Raw genomic sequence first — 21978 nt, 5'->3', positions numbered from 1 at the left:
AAAATTCTAGTTATCCTGGTGGCTGTGAAGTGCTATACTGCTGTACTTTTTATTTCCATGCCCCTGACGGTGTTTAGCATCTTTTCATAAACTTGTTGGTCGTACCTATTAAAGTCTTTTGCCTGTTTTAAAATTGGGTGAAAGCATTTTATTTGATTTTATTTTTATTGGAAAGTCAGCTTTACAGAGAGAAGGACAGAGAGGAAGGTCTTCCGTCTGTTGATTCACTTTCTAAATGAACACAATGGCCAGAACCCAGTCGATTTGAAGCCAGAAGCCAGGAGCCTATTTCAAGTCTCCCACGTGCGTGCAGGGTTCCAAGGCTTTGGCCCATCCTCTACTGCTTTCCCAGGCCACAAGCAGGGAGCTAGATAGGAAATGGAGTAGCTGGGAACTTAGACTTGTACCCATATGGGATCCCAACACATGAAAGGCAAGGACATTAGCCATTGAACCATTGTGCCAGGCCCAGGTTCGAACTTTTATTTTCAAAGATTAATTTACTTGAAGGGCAGAGATAGAGAAAGAAAGAGCACTTCCACCTACTGGTTCACTTCCTAAATGACTGCAACAGCCAGAGCTAGGCTTCTTCCAGCTCTCCCAAATGCATTCAAGAACCCAAGAACTTGGGTCATCTTCTGCCCAAGCACATTAGTGGGTAGCTGGATCAGAAGTAGAGCAGCCAGTACTTGAACTGGAACCCTTACAGGATGCTGACACAGCTGGCAATGGCTTTACCATTAAGCCTAGCACCAGCTTCCTAAGCATTTTTTAAAATGGAATTACCGATTTATTTATTTATTTATTTAAAAAGAGGTGAGTGAGCAAGAGAGGGAGTGCCAGCCTCCATCTGCTGCTTCACTTCCAGATGGCCACAATGACTGAGGCTGATCCTGGAAGAAGCTCAGCGCTTAGAACATTCTGTCGGGAGCTGCCACATGGGTGACAGGGACTCAGGCACTTGTGCCTTCCTCTGCTGCCTTCCTGGGCACATCAGAAGCAAACTACATCAGAAATGGGCAGCTGGGACTCGAATTGGTGCTTTGACATGGGATGTTGATACTGCAGGCAGTAGGCTAGATCACTGTGCCACATTTAGAGTGGGCATTTGAGCCTGGCCTGTTACGCCACAGTACTAGCCCCTACTTGTTGAGTTTTAAGAGGTTTTAAATGTAGTCTGGATTCTAGACATTTGTCAAATATGTGATTTGCAAATACTTCCTCCCATTCTAAGGGTATTTATTTTCATGTTCTTGATGAACGAAAGTGTTTAATTTTGATGAACTGCAACATGTTTTGTTGTCACAGTTAAGAAATCATTGCCTAACTCAGGGTCATGATGATTTACCTTGTATTTCCTTCTCCATTGCCACACTTGCTGGCCTCACAATGATTCAGTCTCTCTCCTTGAACAAATGCTCCTCAGATTGTTGCAGACTGTGGTTCAGGTCCGGGGGCTGCTGATGCTGATTCTGACCATTGCTGCCATTGGTTCTCATTGTCCTTTCTCTTATGGGGGCAGGACTTTTGGGGGTCTTTGTGTTGGCATTGCTGCTTCTGTCCCCCTTCTCACCCATTTTTAGCTAAATTTTTGTGCAAGGAGTGATGTAGCATTCTTCTAATAAGTCTCTGCTTAAAATTTTCAGCTAGTTTTTGTTGCTTGCGTAAAGTCTTTTTTCACTAATTTTATGCATCAGTGTTACTGCCTCAACCTCTTGTCTTTTTTTTTTTTTAAATCAAGAGACACTATAGGAAACAATCATCAAACATGTTTTAAAATTCCTACGTATTTGAAATGCAGAGGGAGAAACTGAGACTGAAATCTTCTACCCATAGATTTATTTCCCTAACACCAGCAACAGGTGTGGTTGAACCCTGCTTCGGTCAGGCGTCTTAGAACTCAGTCATGGCCTCCCAGGTGAGTGACCAAGACTCACCCCGTCGAGCCATCACCTGCAGCTACCCAGGAAGTGGATGAACAGGAAGCTGGAGCGGAAGCTGAGCTGGGACTTGAACCCAGGGACTCTGTACTGCACGGGGCATCTCAAGTGGCAATTGAACTGCTACGCCAAGTGCCTTTCTGTTGTTTCATTTGCTGGAGGAGTATTTTTGAGGATACTTTCTGTCCCATTTTTTTAAGACCTACATAAGGTGGTTTCTTCTGAGCAAAGTGAGAGGAAAAAGCGTTGTTTCTCCAGAGGAGTAGATATGCCTTCTTATGACTAAAAAGAGAGATGTAATTGATCATGTTTCTTTTTGATTTAGAAAAGACTTGTAAGATTTATTTGAGAGGCAGAGTGAGCAGAGCTTCTAACCTCTCTGGTGTTCATGGCAACAGGACCGTCATGTCCGCAGTGCCCTTCAGCTGTGCCCATCGATGATGATTCTGCCCACTGATATTTTTGCTTCCTTTCTAGTGCAAGGAGATTTGCTTGAATGTTCTCCCCCCCCTATTTTAACTCATCTCTCTTCTAAATTATGTGTGACGATGTTGGAGGAAAAAAAAGAGTTAAGACAGGGAATTACAGCTTTAAGATGATTTGTGACTGCATTCATGATGAGTCAATAAAAGTGATTGAAATCAACCTACCATAAATTCAATATTACCCTTACAAATCGTGCTAAATTATCTCTCAGTTCATTTAAACTTAAATAGGACCATGTATTATTGCTTGGAAGGCATACATAATACAGTGCCCCGAGGAGTGATGAGCAGGTCGCAACTCTTCGTAGTGGCAGGAGCGTAGGAAGCACCAGAGGCCAATTTTTCCCCATGGCCATTAGAGATGTGGAGTAAAACCACAAGCGCCCCAGACAGCCTGTCAGATGCATGCTGGGTGTGTTTAAGAGGCTGCTTTTCTGATAAGATTTATATTTGAATCTGAGGATTAAATAAAACAGACAGCCACAAAACCCATCGGTTCCAGTGCAACTCAGGACCGAAAACAGAACCAACACAGCAATTGCAACCACCAGCTGATTGGGGTGATGGACTGTGCCGGGCCCTGTGCTTGCTAGAACATACAAGAAACTAATCTGGGAATACCTCAAAGTATCTTTGGAGATCTCCCCAATCGAACTGCTGGACTCAGAACTCTAACCAAGAAAAGACAGAAGACAGAACAGGACAATCATTCATCTCAGCTGTATGTTGGCAGCGAAATATGGGGCAAACGGAGACTTTATGATGGACAACCTCATCAAGCGAAACTGGCAGCGATTCATAACTGGAGAACTATTAACACCACTTGAGCACATATCTCAGAGCATGCCCCACATCCGGGACTTGGGGTGGGCGGGAAACCGGTGGGGCTTCTCCCTCAATATCCCCCTTTACCTCAGATACATGATGGAAATAATATTGACATAATAGCATTACCCACTTCCCTATCCCCCGAACCTTTTTTTCTTTTTCTTCTTCTTTTTCCTTTAACTGTAATTAACTATGTAAAGATTGTCAACAACAATACAATAAAATAGATTAAAAAAAAATAAAACAGACAGCCCTCTGTGATGGGCTTCATCCAATCACTCGCATAGAGTAAAAGGCAACAGAGTATAGCAATGCGGGACTCTCCTAGGAGTGTGGCGGGGGCGGGGGGAGCAGGGGGACGCCCACTTCAGAAGGGACATTGGATTTGACTTGGAACTGAACTAATGGCTCTTCCCAAGTCCTGAGCCTGCCTGCATTTGGACTGAAAGTTGCACCCTTGACTCCTGGATCTGCATTTGCCAACTGCAGAGTTGACTTTTTTTTTTTTTTTAAAGATTTATTTATTTCATTACAAAGTCAAATATACAGAGAGGAGGAGAGACAGAGAGGAAGATCTTCCGATCGATGATTCACTCCCCAAGTGAGCCGCAATGGCCGGTGCTGCGCCGATCCGAAGCCAGGAACCAGGAACCTCTTCCAGGTTTCCCACGCGGGTGCAGGGTCCCAAAGCCCTGGGCCATCCTCGACTGCTTTCCCAGGCCACAAGCAGGGAGCTGGATGGGAAGTGGAGCTGCCGGGATTAGAGCCGGCGCCTATGTGGGATCCTGGGGCATTAAAGGCGAAGACTTTAGCCACTAGGCCACACCGCTGGGGCCCAGAGTTTGACTCTTTTGGCCTCTGTAATTACGTGAGCCAATTCCTCATAAAAAAACAAAAACAAAAACAAAAAACAAACTCTTTCAAATATCTATATCTGTTTGAACACATACATACAACACACACTATTGATCGAGTGAAAAGTCATGATATACTACTCTTGGAACTGAAGGTAGTAGGAGAGAGAGAGAGAGAGAGAGAGAGAGAGAGAGAGAGAGAGAAAGAAAGAGAAATTCTTTCACCTGCTCATTCACTCCCCTAATGGATGCAACATTTGGGGCTGATCCAGGCTGAAGCCAGGAGTCCAGATCTTCAGCTGAGTCTCCCACATGGATTGTAGGGACCCACTGGTCAAGTACTGCTGTCTTCCCAGGCACACTATTAGGGAGTGAGATTAGATGTGGAGAAGCCAGATGAATCAAGAACCAAGAATCAGGTCTGGAATCACCTCAGATGAAGTTTCTTTGAATTTCTGGACTCAGAACTCCAACCATGGAGGAAATTGCAGGTCCCATGGTCTGAGTGCATGTGTCAGAGCTGGACCTACTCAGTGGCTTCAACAGAGCAGTGGACAGCATGTCCAGATGCACATGGAGGATATGGCAGTCCATTGGAGTCTGCAGAGGACACCTGGTACCACAAGAGAGGACAGAGGACAGAACAGATCGATCAACTACCCCAGCCAAGTGTTGGCAATGAATGTCTGGGCAAGTGGAGACACTAAGGTGGACTATGTCAGCCAGTGGAGTCTGGAGAGATTGCAACGTGCTTGGAGTGGCGAGATCAGCAGCAATACAGAACTGTTGAACTATCAAAACCACTTGAGCAGGACCCTGGGATGGGTGGGAGGCTGGGTGTGGCTTCTCTGCTATTTCCCCCCTCCCCTCAAATACAGGAAGAAAAAAAGAGAATGTCAAAACAATGATCTCATCTACTTTCCTCTAGCCCTGGACCCTTCGCACCAAAAACAAAATTTATACAATTAAAAAAAAGATGTGGAGAAGCCAGGACCTTGCACCCCAATATGGTATACTAATGGTGCAAGCAGCCAGCCCCTTAGATTCAACTCCCGGCTATTTAATTCAGCTCCGGTGCTTCAGCTCTGCAGGCCCTTGCGATTTCACTAGCACCTGGGAGCTGATATTACCTGCTTCACAAGGCTGTTGTAACGGTGAAGGCCTCGTTACCTTATTTCTGCCTCATCCACATAGTCAATGCTAGCCAATGAAGAGTTACTGAGCTCCTATCCTGTGCCACTTACTATACTGTGCTTGGTATTAGCAAAACATTAAGCAAGATAAAGTTCTTTGCATGTCTATACTGGGTAGACGGAAAACAAACCCATGCAAGAATCATTTCAATGGACTTGTTTAGAACATCGCAGATCAAATGAGTATAATTGGTCTGGGTTTAGGTGCTATTTTAACTACAGTTCTCTTGTGGCCTAAGAGCTAATATTTCACTGAGAATTAGGTGCAAAGAGGAGAGGGTTACAACAGGGTGCCATCTTGGGCAGATGCCAGGGTGGGTATAAAGACTGTGTGGGGACATGCAAGGAGGTAAGATGGGCAAGGGAGCTGGCGGTGGCGTCTGGTGGTCTTGTTAGAAATCAGGGTTTGAGAAAATAGCTTCGTATGTTTGGGGTACATCTGACTTCCCTGCTTACTACCCAAAAAATCTGTAGGGGGAGGGGATGATGGAAGAGGGCGCTGGGAAGAGTGGATGCTGAGAGACGAGCCTGGAGGTCAGGTGGAGATGAGGTGACCTGAGCCTGCAGAGTCACAATGGTTAGTTTGAAAAGCTCTTCTGGCCATGGAGTCAACAATCCTGCTGCTGCATAGCATGTAACAGGTCATGGAAAGTGTGGAATTCTCCTGACTCTTTGATTTGGTGCTAAGCACCTCATGTCCATTGTCATCTTCTTCTTCCCTTGAAATTCATGGTAATGTCAAGAGAAATCTGGATTGGCAATGAAAAGGTTCCAGGTTAATTTTTTTAAAGACTACCAAGAGAATATTAATGTTGGAATGTTAAGGCATGATCAGTTTAACGGAGGCCCCCAAAGTCACATCATCTATATTCATGACAGAACTGGCATCTCATTGACAGAATCCTTGCTTTAGTGGTTATTCTACTCCAATATGCTCCCAGTGGCAAGGAGCCAGATGAGGCAGAGAACCTTCAGTGTAAGCTACCAGAAAGTGGTGCTTCTTAAAAAGATTGCTTTATTAAATATTTACACTTTATGCATTATGTGTGCAATGCGTATGATACAAAGAAAACCAATGCAGCAGTTTTGACTGCCCTCCATCATGGTTTCAGAAAGAAAATACCAGGGTTGCTGCTGCGTAGAGCAGGTAAAGCCTCAACTTGCAATGTCTGCAGCCCACATCGACACTGGTTCGCGTCTCAGCTGCTCCACTTCTGATCAAGCTCTCTGCTAATGCATCTGGAAAAGCAGCAGAGGATGACCCAAGTAAGCTGGTCTGTGCCCTCCACATGGAAGACCCAAAGAAGCTTCTGGGTCCTGGCTTTGGACTACCCACCTCGTGCCATTGCAATCATTTTGGGGAGTGAATTAGGGGTTGGTTCTCCTGACAGTATGTGCTGAGCCCTGGCCCAGAGAGCCCCAGCATGCTGGCTTTTTATGCCCTAAGCCTGGTCTGCCCGCATTCCCAGCTCTTCTGTATACCAGCTGGTGCAGGTAGTGTGGCAACTTGACTGTCCGCAGCTCTGCCCACAGTAAGAGCCCTCAGGGACCCCCTACCCTTGGCTAACCTGGCTGGGGTGCCCACTTGCCCTCTCACCATTGCAGACTTAATGATAAAGAATCGGGAACTATGCTGGCACACTGGTACAGTTAACTCAGAGTTGGCATGAAGCAGGCCCGGATGCCAGCCAGTTATTGACTGCTTTTCTCCCGGCAGTGAAACACTTGTGAGGCACAAGGGAATGGCTGTGGTTATACTTTTTTTTTTTTTTTGCAGCTAATATACATCATTTTTAACCCAGGATAATGTTATATTGCATGAACATATCCATTGATGCATTTCCTTATATTTTTTAGATGTATCTTTTAAAAGTTTTATTTATTTATTTGAAAGGCAGTTACAGAGAGAGAGAGAGAGAGAGGCTTAATGGTCTGTACCTCAGTGCATGACCCATTTCCAGCCTGGCTGGGGCTCCCATGTATTTACATGGTGGCCATTGGAAGGAGCCAGGCCAGTTCAAGATGTGGGAAATAGATTTTTAAACTTCTTGGTGGGATTAGAGGTGAAGCTAGACCTCAGGGGCGGGGTGAGTTGATAGGAAGGGAGTGAGTTTCTGGCATTTTAAAATCAAATAGAGGGAAACAGCTAAGTTAGAAGGCAATAAACCTGTATAAAATATTAAGTAAAAGAAAATACACACAAAAATAAAAAAATTAAAAAGTGTATAAGAGAAAATCCACACGTCTAGGTGGCTGGGGCATTAAGTTGATCTGAAACAGCGTGTGCAGCTACTTTCTGGATTATGTGTCTAAATACCATGTACCTTAAAATCTGATCGGCTTCCCTCTGATTTGGAAAGATTAACCCAGAAACCTCCAGGTCACTTCAGGGTGCTGTGTAACCCAGCAAAACAAAACAAATGTTAAAGCGGAACACTGAATTTAACTCGTTGCAAGGTTTTTTTTTTTAATTGAAGATTCATTTATTTATTCTTATTGAAAAAAATACAGAGAAGTGGAGAGACAGAAAGATCTTCCATCTGATGATTCATTCCCCAAGTGGCCACAACAGAGGAGCTGAGCTGACCCGAAGCCAGGAGCCAGGAGTTTCTTCTGGGTCTGCCATGCAGGTGCAGGGTCCCAAAGCTTTGGGCCGTCCTCAACTGCACTCCCAGGCACAAGCAGGGAGCTGGATGGGAAGTGGAGCAGCTAGAACAGGAACTGGCGCCCATATGGGATTCTGGTGCATGTAAAGTGAAAAGTCAGCCACTGATATTTTTAATATCAGGATGTCCTCACCTGAATGCGCCAGGATCCCATATGGGTGCTGGTTCTAATACCAGCAGCCCTACTTCCCATCCAACTCCCTGCTTGTGGCTTGGGAAAACAGCCCTAAGCCTTAGGACCTCAAAGCCTTGGGAGACCCAGAAGAAGTTCCTGGCTCCTGGCTTTGGATTGTCATAGCAACAGCCATTGCGGTCACATGGGAAGTGAATCATCGGACGGAAGATCTTCCTCTCTTCTGACTTTGCGATAAAAGTTAAAATAAATCTTAAAAAAAAAAAAAAAACAACTCCTGGTTCGCAAGTCTCAGCCCAACCACACCCCACAATTTTCAGGTACAAGGTGGCACAGACACAGTAAGTTCTCCAGGGAGCATAAATCAAGTCTCAACAGTGGTAAAGAAATTCTGCTCAAAGTTATGTAAAGAAATGTAAAATGTAAATTAATATTTAATAAAATAATTTAAAAGAACAAGTTCACTAATGTTAAATTTAGGTTCATGAAAGTCTAGCTGAGGGGCCCAGCACGGTAGCTTAGCAGCTTAAATCCTCCCCTTGCAAGCGCTGGGATCCCATATGGGTGCTGGTTCCAATCCTAGCTACTATACTTACCATCCGGCTCCCTGCTTGTGGCCTGGGAAGGCAATCGAGGACGGCCCAAAGCCTTGGGACCCTGCACCCGTGTGGGAGATCCAGAAGAAGTTCCTGGCTCCTGGCTTCGGATTGGCTCAGCTCTAGCGGTTGTGGCTACTTGGGGAGTAAATCAGAGGAGGGACGCTCTTCCTCTCTCCTCCTCCCTGTATATCTGACTTAACAATGAAGTCTATAAAATTTTAAAACAAAATTAAAACAAAAGTCTAGCTGATATTTGAAAGCAATTTGCAAGATTTCCTCACTTCTCAGAGACACACAAGGACATTTTAGAAGCAGTAGCCATGTATGTCACTTTCATATAGCTAAGTAAATCCAAAAGGCAAACGTACACATATTGCTTTACATTCAAAGTTTGTAGCAAAACAGTGTGGAAGGGGCGTGAACTATTGTGTTTGGTGTATCTGGTCATGCTCCGAATACAGCTGCTGCCTCACGCCAGCAAACCGCCAGCCACGTGACTCGGGTAACAGTTCCGCTCTGGATGTGGAAGGGGCTCGGTTCAAGGTTATCTGCGTTTTCCAGGTGGGGCAGCTCGAGTCCGCTATCAGACCCAGAGAGGCCGGGTGTCCGCCCACTGCGCGTCCCGAGACAAGGACCCCAACGGGGCCTGGAACCCGTTCGCCTCCGTTTCCGGGAGGGGGCGTGGCCCAGAAACCCCGCCCCGAAGGCCTCAGGGCCCCGCCCCTCTGCGCCAGGTCCCGCCCTCTCGGCGCCGGGTCCCGCCCCGTCTCCGGTCCTGCGGACTGAGGTGCCGCAGACGCCGAGGCGCGCATCTCTGACGTGTCGGCGCCTCTCGTCTGACGCGCCCAGGCCCCGCCCAGGTCCCGCCCCCGGCCGTGGGGCCGACCCCGCCTCAGCCCGTGGCCGCTCATCCCCAGGCGGCGGTCGGCGTCGCGGTTCCTGTTCCCGCGGTGGTCCTCGGGCCCTCTTCGGATCCGGGTTCCCCGGTGTGTGCGTCCGTGCCCTGCGGCCGGCGGGCGATGGTGCGGCGGAGCGCGAGGACGCGGGCGGCACGGCGGCGGGCATGAAGGAGGATGGAAGGGCAGGACGAGGTGTCGGCGCGGGAGCAGCACTTCCACAGCCAAGTGCGGGAGTCCACGGTGCGTGTCCGGGGCCCGACCCTGCTCTCTCGGCTTTCAGGGACGCCTCGATGCCTCTTGCCCCTCGCCGCCCCCTCCGCCTCTGCCTCCTGGCCCGTCTCTCCCCGCGTCTGCCGCCGCCTCCAGCCCGCCCGCCCTGCCCGCTCCGAAGCCCCCCGCGGCGGCCTCCCCACCGCCACCTGAGCCGCTTCCTGCCCTGTCCCCCGCCCCCACGCGCGGGGCAGCGGGCCTGCCGGCCTCGAGTGGACTCTCCGTGGACTCTAGTCGCGCCCTTTCCCCGACCCACGTCCACCTGCGCCTCCGTCCTTACCCGGGCATCATTCCTTAGACAGCACCCTGTCCTTACCCGGGCATCATGCCTTCAGGTGGTGGACGCTGGTCCCGCCGCTGGCCGGGCCAGGCGGGCAGGTGTGGGCACAGCTGTGGCCCCTGTGGGGCTGGTCAGGGGCGGAGCTGCGGTTTCCGCGGCGCTGGCGAGGCTCTGCCGCTCTCTGGGCATTCAGGGAGGGGGCCCAGTTAGTTGCGGTGTTGGTGTTCACACCGTCTGTTCCTCCCTGCACCAGGCTGGCTGGCCTTCCTGCTTCTCCCTCAGGTCGAGCCCGACACATTCCCGTTTGGGGTGAGAACATTTATTTATGAGAGAGAGGATATGGATGAAAGTGCATTTGGCTCTTCAGTCAACTTTCACCAAAGTCATCTGTTTCATCTTTTGGCAGGGATGGGGAAGCGGACTTTGATGCCTTATCATGATGCGCTAGTACATTAAGACTGGATTTTGTGTGTGTGTTTTCATAAGTATGTAAAATCCCATTGGCGCTTCCTCCTATTTTAACTATTGTCAGATTCAGTCATATTCATGATTTGGGGTAAACTCTCGAACCGCTCAATGTGTGTAGTTGATCTTGAAAACTGAGAATCACATTGCTAAATCCTGTTTTAGAATGAAGAGCTTGTGGAATTTGGAAGGTTCGATAACAGCATATTATTGTTTTGATAATTGAAGCTACCATATGGAGAGAAGGTGTGTAATGTCTTTAACCCTTTCAAGCATTTTTTAGTGAACACACCTGTGTAATCTTGGGTTCAACACGTGGCACACGGGTTAAGATGCATCCCATTTCCTATTGCTAGTCAGTGCCTGGGTAGGCAGCAGGTGGGGCCTGGAGTGCTTGGGTCCCCACCACCCATGGGGGGAGACCCAGGGAGTTCCCTGCTTCTGGCTTCAGCCAGTCTCAGCTGTTGTGGAGTTGGGGATTCCACCAGCAAATGGAGCATTTCTCTTATTTTTATCTCTGCCCCATAAATTAATGAACTAAAAAAACATTTACCAGTATCTCCAATATTTTACCACTTTCCTTTGCCATCTCCCATACATTTACTCTGGGCTCTGCTAATGGTAACCGTGGCCCTGACAATGGCTTGCCTAGTTTTGAATTTTGTATTACAGGAATCTTAGAGCATGCATTCATTTATATCTAGTTTCACCCTGTGCTTTGAAATTTCATGTGTGGAGTGCGTTATAATTCATTCTCAGTTCTGTAGTTGCGTGGCTGTAGTGCAGTTTAGTTTTCCATTTTACTATTCATGGGCACATCAGTAGCATCTAGGTTTTGGATATGACTGTTTAAAATGTCTTTTAACAAATGGTATGAGCATTTCTGTTACCTCAGAATGCAATTGTTAGTTTAGAGGGTGTGCATTTATTTATTTATTTATTTATTTTAAAGATTTATTTTGTTTTCATTGGAAAGGCAGATACACAGAGAGTGCAGGAGAGACAGAGAGGAAGCTCTTCAGTCCATTGAGTCACTCCCCAAGTGGTCACAATGGCCAGAACTGAGCCGATCTGAAGTCAAGAGCCCAGAGCTTCTTCTGGGTCTCCCACGCTAGTGCAGGGTCCTAAGGCTTTGGGCCCGGGTCACAGGCAGGGAGCTGATGGGAAGCGGGGTGGCCGGAATTAGAGCTGGTGGCCATATGGGATCCTGGTGCATGCAAGGTGAGGACTTTAGCTGCTAGGTTAGCTCACCGGGTCCTTATTTTAAAAGAAGTGTATTTGTTTGAAGGTAGAGTTACAGAGGGAGAGGGGAGAGAGATCTTCATCCACTGGCTCACTAGTGCAGTGGCTGGGTCCAGGGTGAAGCCAGGAGCCTGGAACCCATTCAGGTCTCCCGTGGGTTATGGGGCCCAAATACCTGGGCTGTCTGTCTCCCACTGCTTTTTCAGGTGCACTAGCAGGGAGCTTGTTCATGAGTTAAGCAGCCAGGACTCAAACTGGTAAGCATATGGAATGCCTGCATTGCAAGTGGTGGCTTAACCTGCTGTGTCTTTAGGCTGGCACTATAATAGTTATTTATGTAGTTTTCAGAGTGGTTGTACCAGCTTGTATTCTCATCAGCACTGTATGAGGACATTTCAAAAAATTCATGGAAATTGCCTTGTATGAGAAAACTGCATGGATTTCTTTCTGTTTTTTGTTTTATTTTGTTTTAGCTTTATTTTTGATGATGTTCACATAGTTGGTTGGGATAGGGAAGATTGAGTGCGAGAGGAAAGTGGGTGAGACTGTTGTTTCCACATATTCTTCTCCTTCTTCCTGCATCTTGGGTAAGAGAGGAACAAGGGGACAAGCCACATGCGGCCTGCCAACTGCCTTAGTACCCGACGATGGGGAATGGCCGCTCGATGTCATCCCAGGGTCCCGGTATAGAGCATGCTCTGAAGGTTCCCATAGTTTGATAGTGCTGAAATGTTGTCCATCTCGCTGATCCAAGGATGAAGAAATCCTTTCACGGTCCAATGGCTGACATAGTCTACCTTAGAGTCTCCATTTGCCCAGATATCTGTGGCCATAGCTTGGCTGGGGTGGTTGACCAGTTTCTTCTGCCATCCTTCCTCTGATATGGTACCAGATGTCCTCTGCAGGTGCCAGCAGACTGTCGTATCCTCCATGTGCATCTGGACGTGCCAACCACTGCTCCGTCTGAGGATGCCCAGCTCGGATACTTGCACTACACAGATTACAATCCTGTGATTCTCCACGTGGTTGGAGTTCTGAGTTCAGCAGTTCAGAAGATGGGATCTCCAAAGATCTGAGGTGATCCCAGACCTGAGTCTTATGTGTACTTGCCAGTACGGGGTCTGGCTCCGTCTGTCACCCATATCAGCGTATGCGCACACTGGTATTTGTAATTGCTGGGTCATTTCTGCCTCCAGTCCCATCTCTTATGTAAACCAGTGGAACTACAGCCCAGTCCAACCCTGCCCACCACATACTCGGCCCTCATGTACACCAGCAGGAGCTGCAGCCTAGTTGGAGAGAACTCCAATAACCCCTACTAGGCTTGCCCCAGTCCTGGTTCCTGTGCTTGCCACTATGTGCAGTAGACTGGTGCAGTCTGTCCCACATCCCGTCAGCACTCGTACATGTCAGTGGGTGTTGAAACCTACCTCAACCCAACCAACCCAACTTACCAGTTCACACTCATGCCCGGCCGCCCCCAGCCGTGGTAGTCGTGCTTACCAGAGGGAGTTGCAGCCCATCAGAGAGGTACGCACAGTTGCCCTGCTGGGCCGCTCCCAGTCCTGGATCTTGCACTCTCCAGGTACTTCTACATTCTGGCTTGATGAATTTACCCCCAATCCCAGCACTTGCCAGCTGATGCGGTAGCAAAGCCCAATCAGCCCACACTTACTCTGGCTCATGCATGTACCAGCTGTGTGCTAGCCCAGCCTGGCTCTTCCCCTGTTCAGTTCACATGCTGGTCAGTAGGTGTTATAGCCCTGCCCGTCCTGGCTTGCCCCCATCCCAGTTCTCATGCTCGCCAGTGGGAGCAGTGATCCAGCAGTAGAGCTCCCCACAGCCTTCCTACCGGGCATGGACCACATGCTCCTCCTCCTCTTGCCCAGTCTTTTGTGTACTGATGGGTGTCCTGGCCCAGTCTGGCATGGCCTGCCTTAGCTTGGCATTTGTCGGGGGTGTGCTGTAGCCTGGCTTGGCCCAGTCTGCCTCCAGTTCCAGTTCATGCTAGGTGCTTCAGCCTAGCCCACCCCAGCTAGCTCCCAGTCCTGGCCTTAATGTGAACTGGCTGGTATTGTGGCTTGACCTGGCCTGTCCTGTGCCTTGTCTTGGTTCTTGGATCTGCTGGTGGGTGTTATGAAGTGGCCCAGCCTGGCCCACCCCTAGACCTCAACCACCCGTATGCTGGTGGGCACCGTAACCTGGCCAGGTCTTGGCTGCTCCTTGTCTTGGTTCTTGCGCTCACCTGCAGGACCTGCATCCTGGCAAAGGAGTTCTCCATGCTCCTTTGTCAGGTCAGTCTTCTCCCAGTGGCAGATCTTACACATACCAGTGGGTCTTTGGCCCGGGCTGACTTAGTCTACCTCCTGTCCTGGCAGGAACAGTGGCCTTGCGCACCAGCCCATACCCATTCCAGTTCTTACTGTTGGATGCTATAGCCCAGCTGCACCAGATCCATGCCTAGACACAGCTGTCATGTTGTTTAACGAGTGCCAAGATCTAGCCCAGCCTGTCCTACAAGCACCAGCAGGTGCTGTAGTCTAGTCCAATATGGCACACCCTAGACTCAGTCCACACCCATGCTTAGGGACACTGTGGTCATGTCCAGCCTAGATACCCACCCCTGTTCCAGCTCTTTTGCTTACCAGTGGGAACTACAACCCAGTTAGGACATCCCGTAAGCTCCAGAACCAGGCTTGTTCCCAGCCACAGATTTTGGCATGTGCCAGTGATTGCTCTGACCTAGCTTGGCACAGCCCATCCCTTATCTTGGCCTTTCCATCGGATGCTGCAGTCTGACCCGTCGTGATCTGCCCAAATCCCTGTTCTTGCTGGTGGGTGCTGTAACCTAGTCCTACCCAGTCTGCTCCCATCCTGGACTCATACAAATTGTAGCCTAACCTGGCATGACCCGCACTCCAGCCTGGATCCTGCACATGTCAGTGGACTAAGGTTGGTCTGCCTGCCTGGTCCACTCCCCCCCCCCCCCCCCCGAACCATCCCACACACTTGCCAGTGGATGTATCTAACTAGCCTGGCCTGACCAACACCTGGCCTGAACTACATGTTCAGCAGTGGGAGCTACCGCCCACCAGGGGACTTTCTCAAGTTCCTCCACCAGGTCTACTTCCAGACCCCAATCTTACATGTGCCAGTGGTTGCTAGATCCTTACCCAGTATAGTCTGTCCCTTCAGACTATACTGGCCTGTGTCTAAGCTGGTGGATGTTGTGGCCCGGTCTTCCCCACCACCCTATTCTTGGGTGCACCTTAGGGTGCAATAGCCTGGACCTACCTCGGCTGTTCTTAACTATAGCACCCATGAGTGTCAGAAGGTTCCATGGTCATACTGAGTTCAGCCCGTCACTACTTCCTGCTCTTAAACTAACCAGTGGCAATTGCAGTTCCACAGGGGAGCCCACGTATCCCCCATAGAATCTGCCCTCTAGACCTGGTTCTCTTGCATGCTGGTTAGTGTCATGGCCCAGCTTGACATTACCTGTCCCCTCTTGTGACTCTTACTTGTGGGTGCTGTGATCTAGCCCTGCCAGGCAGGCCCATAACCCTAACTTTAGTGTGGGCCTGTGAATGATGGTCAGTTGAGATCCCTGCTAACTAGCCCAGCTCAGGCCTTCCACGTGGGCTGGTGCCTCCATCTTGACCTTAAAGGTCCTCTGGCCTCTCCGCTCCAAACTGCCTGGTCTCAGCCCCATTGCTTACTTGCTTGTGCAGTGGCCTTGTCATTGGGGGTCCCTCAGAAGTCATTCCTCCCCTGCAGCACACTCCTGCAGTGATCTTCGCTCCCATACATTCCCCTGCCACTTTCCCTGCTTAGTCCACAGTCCCTGTGCCTGGGAGCACATGGGCTCCCCAGCCCAGCCTTCTGGTGGGCTGGTATGCTGGTCTGGAGCTCTTCACCTCCAGGGTCCCAAGTTCTTGGCCTTTGTGCTGGTCTAGGACCTTCTCCCTCCACACACTCAAGATCCAGGCCTGTCCGGAGTTCCCCAAGCCGGATTCGTCATGCTACCAGGCCGGCATGCGAACCTAGGGGCCTCCCCTCGCCTCTCCCTACCCTACCTGGGACCAAGCACCTGGGAAAATCCCCAGCCTCACTCCGTCTGCCTGGATGTGAGCCCCCAGGTCCCCGAACACCCCCACCTGAGCTATTCCCCTGGTCCCCTCTGAGCCCCACACCTCCAGGCCCCCATGAGTCGGCCATCCCTCACCATGATAGCATGGAATTCCCTTTTTTCTTTCTTTTTTTAAAGATTTATTTATTTTTATTGTAAAGTCAGATATATAGAGAGGAGGAGAGACAGAGATCTTCTGTCTGATGATTCTCTCCTCATGTGGCTACAATGGCTGGAACTTACCGATCCAAAGCCAGGAGCCCGGAGCCTCGTCCAGGCCTCCCATGTGGGTACAGGGTCCCAAAGCATTGGGCTGTCCTTGACTGCTTTCCCAAGCCACAGGCAGGGAGCTGGATGGGAAGTAGAATAGCTGGGATTAGACTGGTGCCCATATGGAATCCCAGTCTTTAGTCACTAGGCTACCGCGCCAGGCCTGTTTCTGTGATTTTTACATTGTGCTTTTCCTTTGTTCAAGTATGCTTACAGAGTGGTCTCATTTAGGCTTCATCCATCATGAGTTCATGCCGCCTTGGCTTGTGTTGATGTTCTCGGAAACTGCCTGTTCATCCGAAGGCTCCGTCATCAAAGCCTAGCTGAGATGCCTTGCTCTGAATTGCTAGCCAGTTTGTAGCCTCCTGCAGGCCCAGGTGATAGTAACAGTCTTGCTACCAGATGGCAGGAACTTTTTTCTTTTTAAAGATTTATTTATTTTATGACTAAGTCAGATATATAGAGAGGAGGAGAGACAGAGAGGAAGATCTTCCATCTGATGATTCACTCCCCAAGTGACCACAACGGCTGGTGCTGTGCTGATCCGAAGCCAGGAACCAGGAACCTCTTCCGGGTCTCCCACACTAGTGCAGCGTCCCAAAGCTTTGGGCCATCTTCCTTGTGGCTTTCCCAGGCCACAAGCAGGGAGCTGGATGGGAAGTGGAGCTTCCAGGATTAGAACCGGTGCCCGTATGGGATCCCGGGGCATTCAAGGTGAGGACTTTAGCTGCTAGGCCATGCCGCCGGGCCCTACAGGAACTTTTTTCTTTCTCATGGTTGTGAAGTGTTTTTTCAAGATGCTGTAAAAGATACAAATTCATTATCTGATGTACATTCATGTGATCTTGTACGTTAGGTGAGCAAAAATGGGTGGAATAGAGATATTGAGGTTTTTGTATTTGACTTTGCAAAACTGGATTAACTCAGCTTCCCGTCTGTGGTAGGTGATATAAAGATCCCTATACTTGACTGTGCCAGACCCTGTACTGGCAAACTCACACAAGAATCAGGTTTGGGATCATCTCAGATGAAGTTTCTTTGGAGATCCCTCCAACTGAACTGCTCATCTCAGAACCCCAACGATGAAGAGACTGTCAGCCAGTGGATTCTGAATAGGTTTTATCATGATTGGAACGGCGAGATTGGCAGCAATTGAGACCTGTTGAACTATCAAAGCTGCTTGAGCAGCACCCTTGGAGCGTGCCTCACATCGGGGACCGGGGGTGGGTGGAAGGCTGGGTGAGGCTTTTCCCTTTGTTTCTCCCCTGACCCCAGATACAGGGGAAAAAATGATATTAGTGTGGAAACAATGGTATTACCCACTTTCCTGTAGCCCTTGACTCTTTGTACCTTGATCAACTAGGTAAGATTATTTAAAAAAATAAAAAAGGGGAAAAAATGTAATTGGAAAAAAAAAAAAGAATCCCTAAATTTGATTCCAGGAATCTGTGGCTATGTTATTTTAAATGGCAAAAGGCACTTTGTACCTGTTATTATGTTAAGAGACAGATTATCATGCATTAATCCGAATAAGTGCAGGATAATCCCAGGAGTCCTCGTTTAGCGAGGGCAGGAGGGGCACAATCAGAACAGGATGTGATGACAGAAGCAGAACTGGAATGATTTCTTTCAAGATTGAGAAGGCACAAGTCAAGAAGTGTTGGAGGGCTTCCAGCAGTGGGACAAGTCAAGGATATGGGCTTACCCCTAGCGTCCCCAGAAGAACTAGCTCTGCTGACACCTGGATTTCAGCCCAGGAGACCATAGCTGACTGCTCATCTGTGTGTTGTTTTAAGGCATTAAGCATGTGGCCTTTGTTTACAGGAGCCACAGGCTGTCCTTTTGAATAGATTTTACTACTTCCTAATTCTCTGATTGACATAGGAGGAAACAGTGACATTCTTAATTGTGCTTCAGATGTTTTTCTTGTTTTCTCCTTTTCAAAAAAGATAATTATAAGAATAACATTAGCTCTCTGCTCTTCATAAAAATTGTGTGTGTGACTATTCTGTAGGTACAGTGTTGTACAGTAGCTCTATAGCTTATTCATCTTTTGTAAACGTTTTATGACATAGTTCCATAGGCTTGCCTGTGCCCTTCCCCAGGGTCCCGTCCCCTCACCCCCCACATTGATTTCCCTTCTAGTATTGTAGTGGATGTCCCTCATGAACAGTCACAAGTCCCTCATGCTGTGAGGGAGGCGTTCCCCGACAATGTAGGCATGGACGTTGTCAGGGAGTCCAGCATCCTACTGTCAGGAGGTATTCAGTTCTTTCGCTAGGAGTCCATGTTTGGTGTGTGTGCATAGACATACAGCACTTTGTCTTCATAGCTGAACGTATCAGTCCCCACTACATTTCCACTATATGTATATATCCCCCAAAACCAGTGAGCACAGTCCACATTGGGATGAAAATAATACATTTTCATCAACATGAAGTTAACAAACACGCTACAAAAATAAAAAATGCATCACAAGAGTGGTGAAAACAGGAATCAAAAACCTTGTTGTAGAAACAGATGCCAGTGCGTGACTCTTGTGGCACTGGAGGAATTACAGTTAACAACTAGAACTTCATTATTCATGATATGCAGCAAAGCAGTGTTGAAATGGACATTTACAATCTCAGGTGTTTACAAGCAATCCATCTCTTATGGATGATCAATTAATGAATCACAGGAACTTATTGGGAGAGATACAAATAACTAGGAAGTGTGAAGAGATAAGATTCACTGCAAAAATAATCAGATTTGACTCTACAAAACTACAAATTGAAACAAGAAAGAGCCATTCCATAAGAAGATGAGCAAAACAACCCCTAGCCATACCAGCATTGAGATTTTTGATGGAAGTTATCTTATACTAGAGCAAATATGTGGTATCTGACCTTTTGGGATTGGCTCATTTCCCACATGAGTGCAGGGTTCCAAGGCTTTGGGCCATCCTCCGCTGCTCTCCTAGACTATTAGCAGGGAGCTGGATGGTGAGTGTAGTAGCTGGGACATGCATTGATGTCCATATGGTGTCCTGGCACTTGGAGGTGGACGTTTAGCCAATCGAGCCGCTCTGCTGGGCCTGGCTGACTTCGCTTTATTGAGTTTCCTTTGTAGTGCAGAAGCATTTTAGCTTGATGTAGTCCTATTTGTTTACTTACTTTTACTTTAGTTGCCTGTGCTTTTGGGATATTTTCCATGAAGTCTTTGTTTACGCCTCTGTGTTGCAGAGTGTTCCCAATGTTTTCTTCTAGTAATTTGATGGTGTCAGATCTGAGATTTATATCCTTGATCTGCTTAGTTGATTTTTTAAAAAAGATTTATTATTATTGGAAAGCCGGACACACAGAGAGGAGGAGAGACAGAGAGAAAGATCTTCTGTCTGATGATTCACTCCCCAACGGGCCGGTGCGCGCCAATCTGATGCCAGGAACCAGGAACCTCCTCCAGGTCTCCCATGCGGGTGCAGGGTCCCAAGTCCTTGGGCCGTCCTCCACTGCTTTCCCAGGCCACAAGCAGGGAGCTGGATGGGAAGCAGGGCTGCCGGTATTAGAACCGGCGCCCCATATGGGATCCCGGGGCGTCCAAGGCGAGGGCTTTAGCCACTAGGCCACGCCGCCGGGCCCTGCTTAGTTGATTTTTGTATGAGGTGAAACATTGGGTTCTTGTTTCTTAATTCTACATGAGTAACAAATTTTTGCAGCACCATTTCTCCCTGGATTGATATGTTTGTTTGTCAAAAATAAATTGGCTATAGATGTGTGAGTTAATTTCTGGGATTTCTTTTTTGTTTGTTTAAAAAAAAGATTTATCTACTTTTATTTGAAAGGAAGATTTACAAATTGAAGATGAAGAAAGATGGAGTGAGGAAAGGAGAAAGGGAGGGAAGGGGTGAGAGAGAGAGAGAGAGAGAATGAATATGAGAATCTTCCATGTTCTGGTTCACTCCCAAAATGACTGCAGTTGTTGGAGCTGAGCTGATCCAAAGCCAGGAGGGAGCCACGAGCTTCTTCTGGATCTCCTGTGTAAATGCAGGTGCCCAAGAACTTGAGCCAGCCTCTACTACTTTCCTTGGCCGGGATAAGGGAGCTGGAGGGGAAACTGAGCAGCTGGAACACGAACTGGCACTATGGGTTGCCAACACTTCAAGGCAGAGGATTAGCCTGTCGAGCCACTGTGGCAGCCCCCATTTCTGTGATTTCTTTCAGTTCCGTTGGTCTTGTGTGTGTTTTTATGACAGAGCCAGGCTGTTTTGGTTATAGCTGTCCTGTGTTATGTGATGAAGTCTGGTATCGCAATATCTAGCTTTGTTTTTGTTGCTTAAGATTAGTTTGTTATTTGGAATCTCTTGTGTTTTGGATTTCAACATCTCTTTTTTCTAGTTCTGGGAAGAAAATTATAGTTATTCTAATTGGAATCCCATCAAATCTATAGATTACTTTCAGTTATATGGGCATGTTAATGATATTGATTATACCAGTACACAAAAATGGCAGATTTTTCTGTGTCTTGAAGTCTTTTTCTATTTCTTTGTTAGTGTTTTGTAGTTTTCTTCATAGGGATCCCTTATGTCCTTGGTTAAATTTATTCCAAGATGTTTAAGTTCTCTGCTGCTATAGGGAATGGGAATGATCTTAGAAGTTCTTTTTCAGCCGTGGAATTGTTTGTGTATACAAAGACCATTGATTTTTTTTTGCACATTGATCTTATATTTGCAACCTTGAGAAACTTTTATGCTTTCCAGTAGTTTCTTAGTAGATTCTTTTGGTTTCATTATATAGAATGTCATACCGTCTGCAAGTAGAAATAGCTTGGCTTCCTCATTTCCATTTGTGTCCCTTTAATTTCTTTTTCTTGCCTTATAGCTCTAGTTAAAACTTCCAGGAGAGTGGAAGTTCCAGGAGAGTGCACATTTGTCTGGTTCTCCATTATAGTAGATATGCCTCCAACTTTTCCTTATTCAGTGCTATTCAGTTTATATATTGCCTTAATTACGTTGAAATATGTGTTAAATACAAAACCGCACCAAACAGCAGGACTGCCGAGACAGAATGATGCTAAAACCAGGTTTATTGAGATCTGCTGCTAGGCAAGGTTCCCTGGTCCGCAAGGTCCGCAGCTGCCAGTTCATGTACTGGCTGCCCTGCTTCCCACTCAGCTCCTTGCGTATTGTGTGGGAGAGCAGTGGAGGATGCCTTAAACCCTTGGGACCTCGCACCCATGTGGGATACCTGGAAGAAGCTTCTGGTTCCTGGCTTTGGATTGGCTCAGCTCCAGCCGTTGTGGCCATTTAGGGAGTGAGCCAGTGGAGGGAAGATCTTTTTCTCTGTTGTTGCCCCTTCTCTCTGTGAATCTGCTTGTCCAATAAAAATAATTCTGTATAAAAATAATTCAGTAGTGGAATTATTTGGTCCTGGGCTTTTCTTTGTTGGAAGAGTCTTATTATTGATTCAGTCTCTGTACTAATTATTGGCTTTTGATGTCTTTTCGACCCAGTTTCAGTAAATTTTATGTATCTGGAAGTTATTGTTTCCTCTGCATTTGCCTGTTGATTGGCATACAGCTGTTTGTAATAATTCTTCTGATGATTCTTTGTATCTCTGATATCCATTATTTCATTTCCCCTTTTATCTCTGATTTTATTTATTTGAGTTTTCTCTGTCTTTGTTTTAGTTGAGCCAACAGTGTATCAATTTTGTGATAAAAAACTGATTCATTGATCTCATGCATC

The 21978-nt window shown here is 47.6% G+C and overlaps 1 protein-coding gene across 2 annotated transcripts in view; it reads left to right on the top strand.

The window, feature by feature from the left end:
- The first annotated feature begins 9556 nt into the window (after nucleotides 1-9556).
- The window catches only part of LMBR1 (limb development membrane protein 1), a 163324-nt gene continuing 150902 nt past the window's right edge, over nucleotides 9557-21978 (top strand). The window contains exon 1 of one of the 2 annotated variants that reach the window (XM_058660647.1): nucleotides 9557-9837. In XM_058660647.1, the coding sequence (XP_058516630.1) occupies nucleotides 9772-9837 (66 nt within the window). In that variant the 5' untranslated portion in view covers nucleotides 9557-9771. The remainder of the gene's footprint in view (nucleotides 9838-21978) is intronic. The other variant, XM_004597520.3, reaches the window with a different exon arrangement.

Source organism: Ochotona princeps, chromosome 2 (genome assembly GCF_030435755.1).
Source record: "Ochotona princeps isolate mOchPri1 chromosome 2, mOchPri1.hap1, whole genome shotgun sequence".
Classification (NCBI taxonomy): Eukaryota; Metazoa; Chordata; class Mammalia; order Lagomorpha; family Ochotonidae; genus Ochotona; species Ochotona princeps.
Note: the sequence above shows the minus strand (reverse complement) of the source record. Positions and strands in the feature narration are given on the sequence as shown.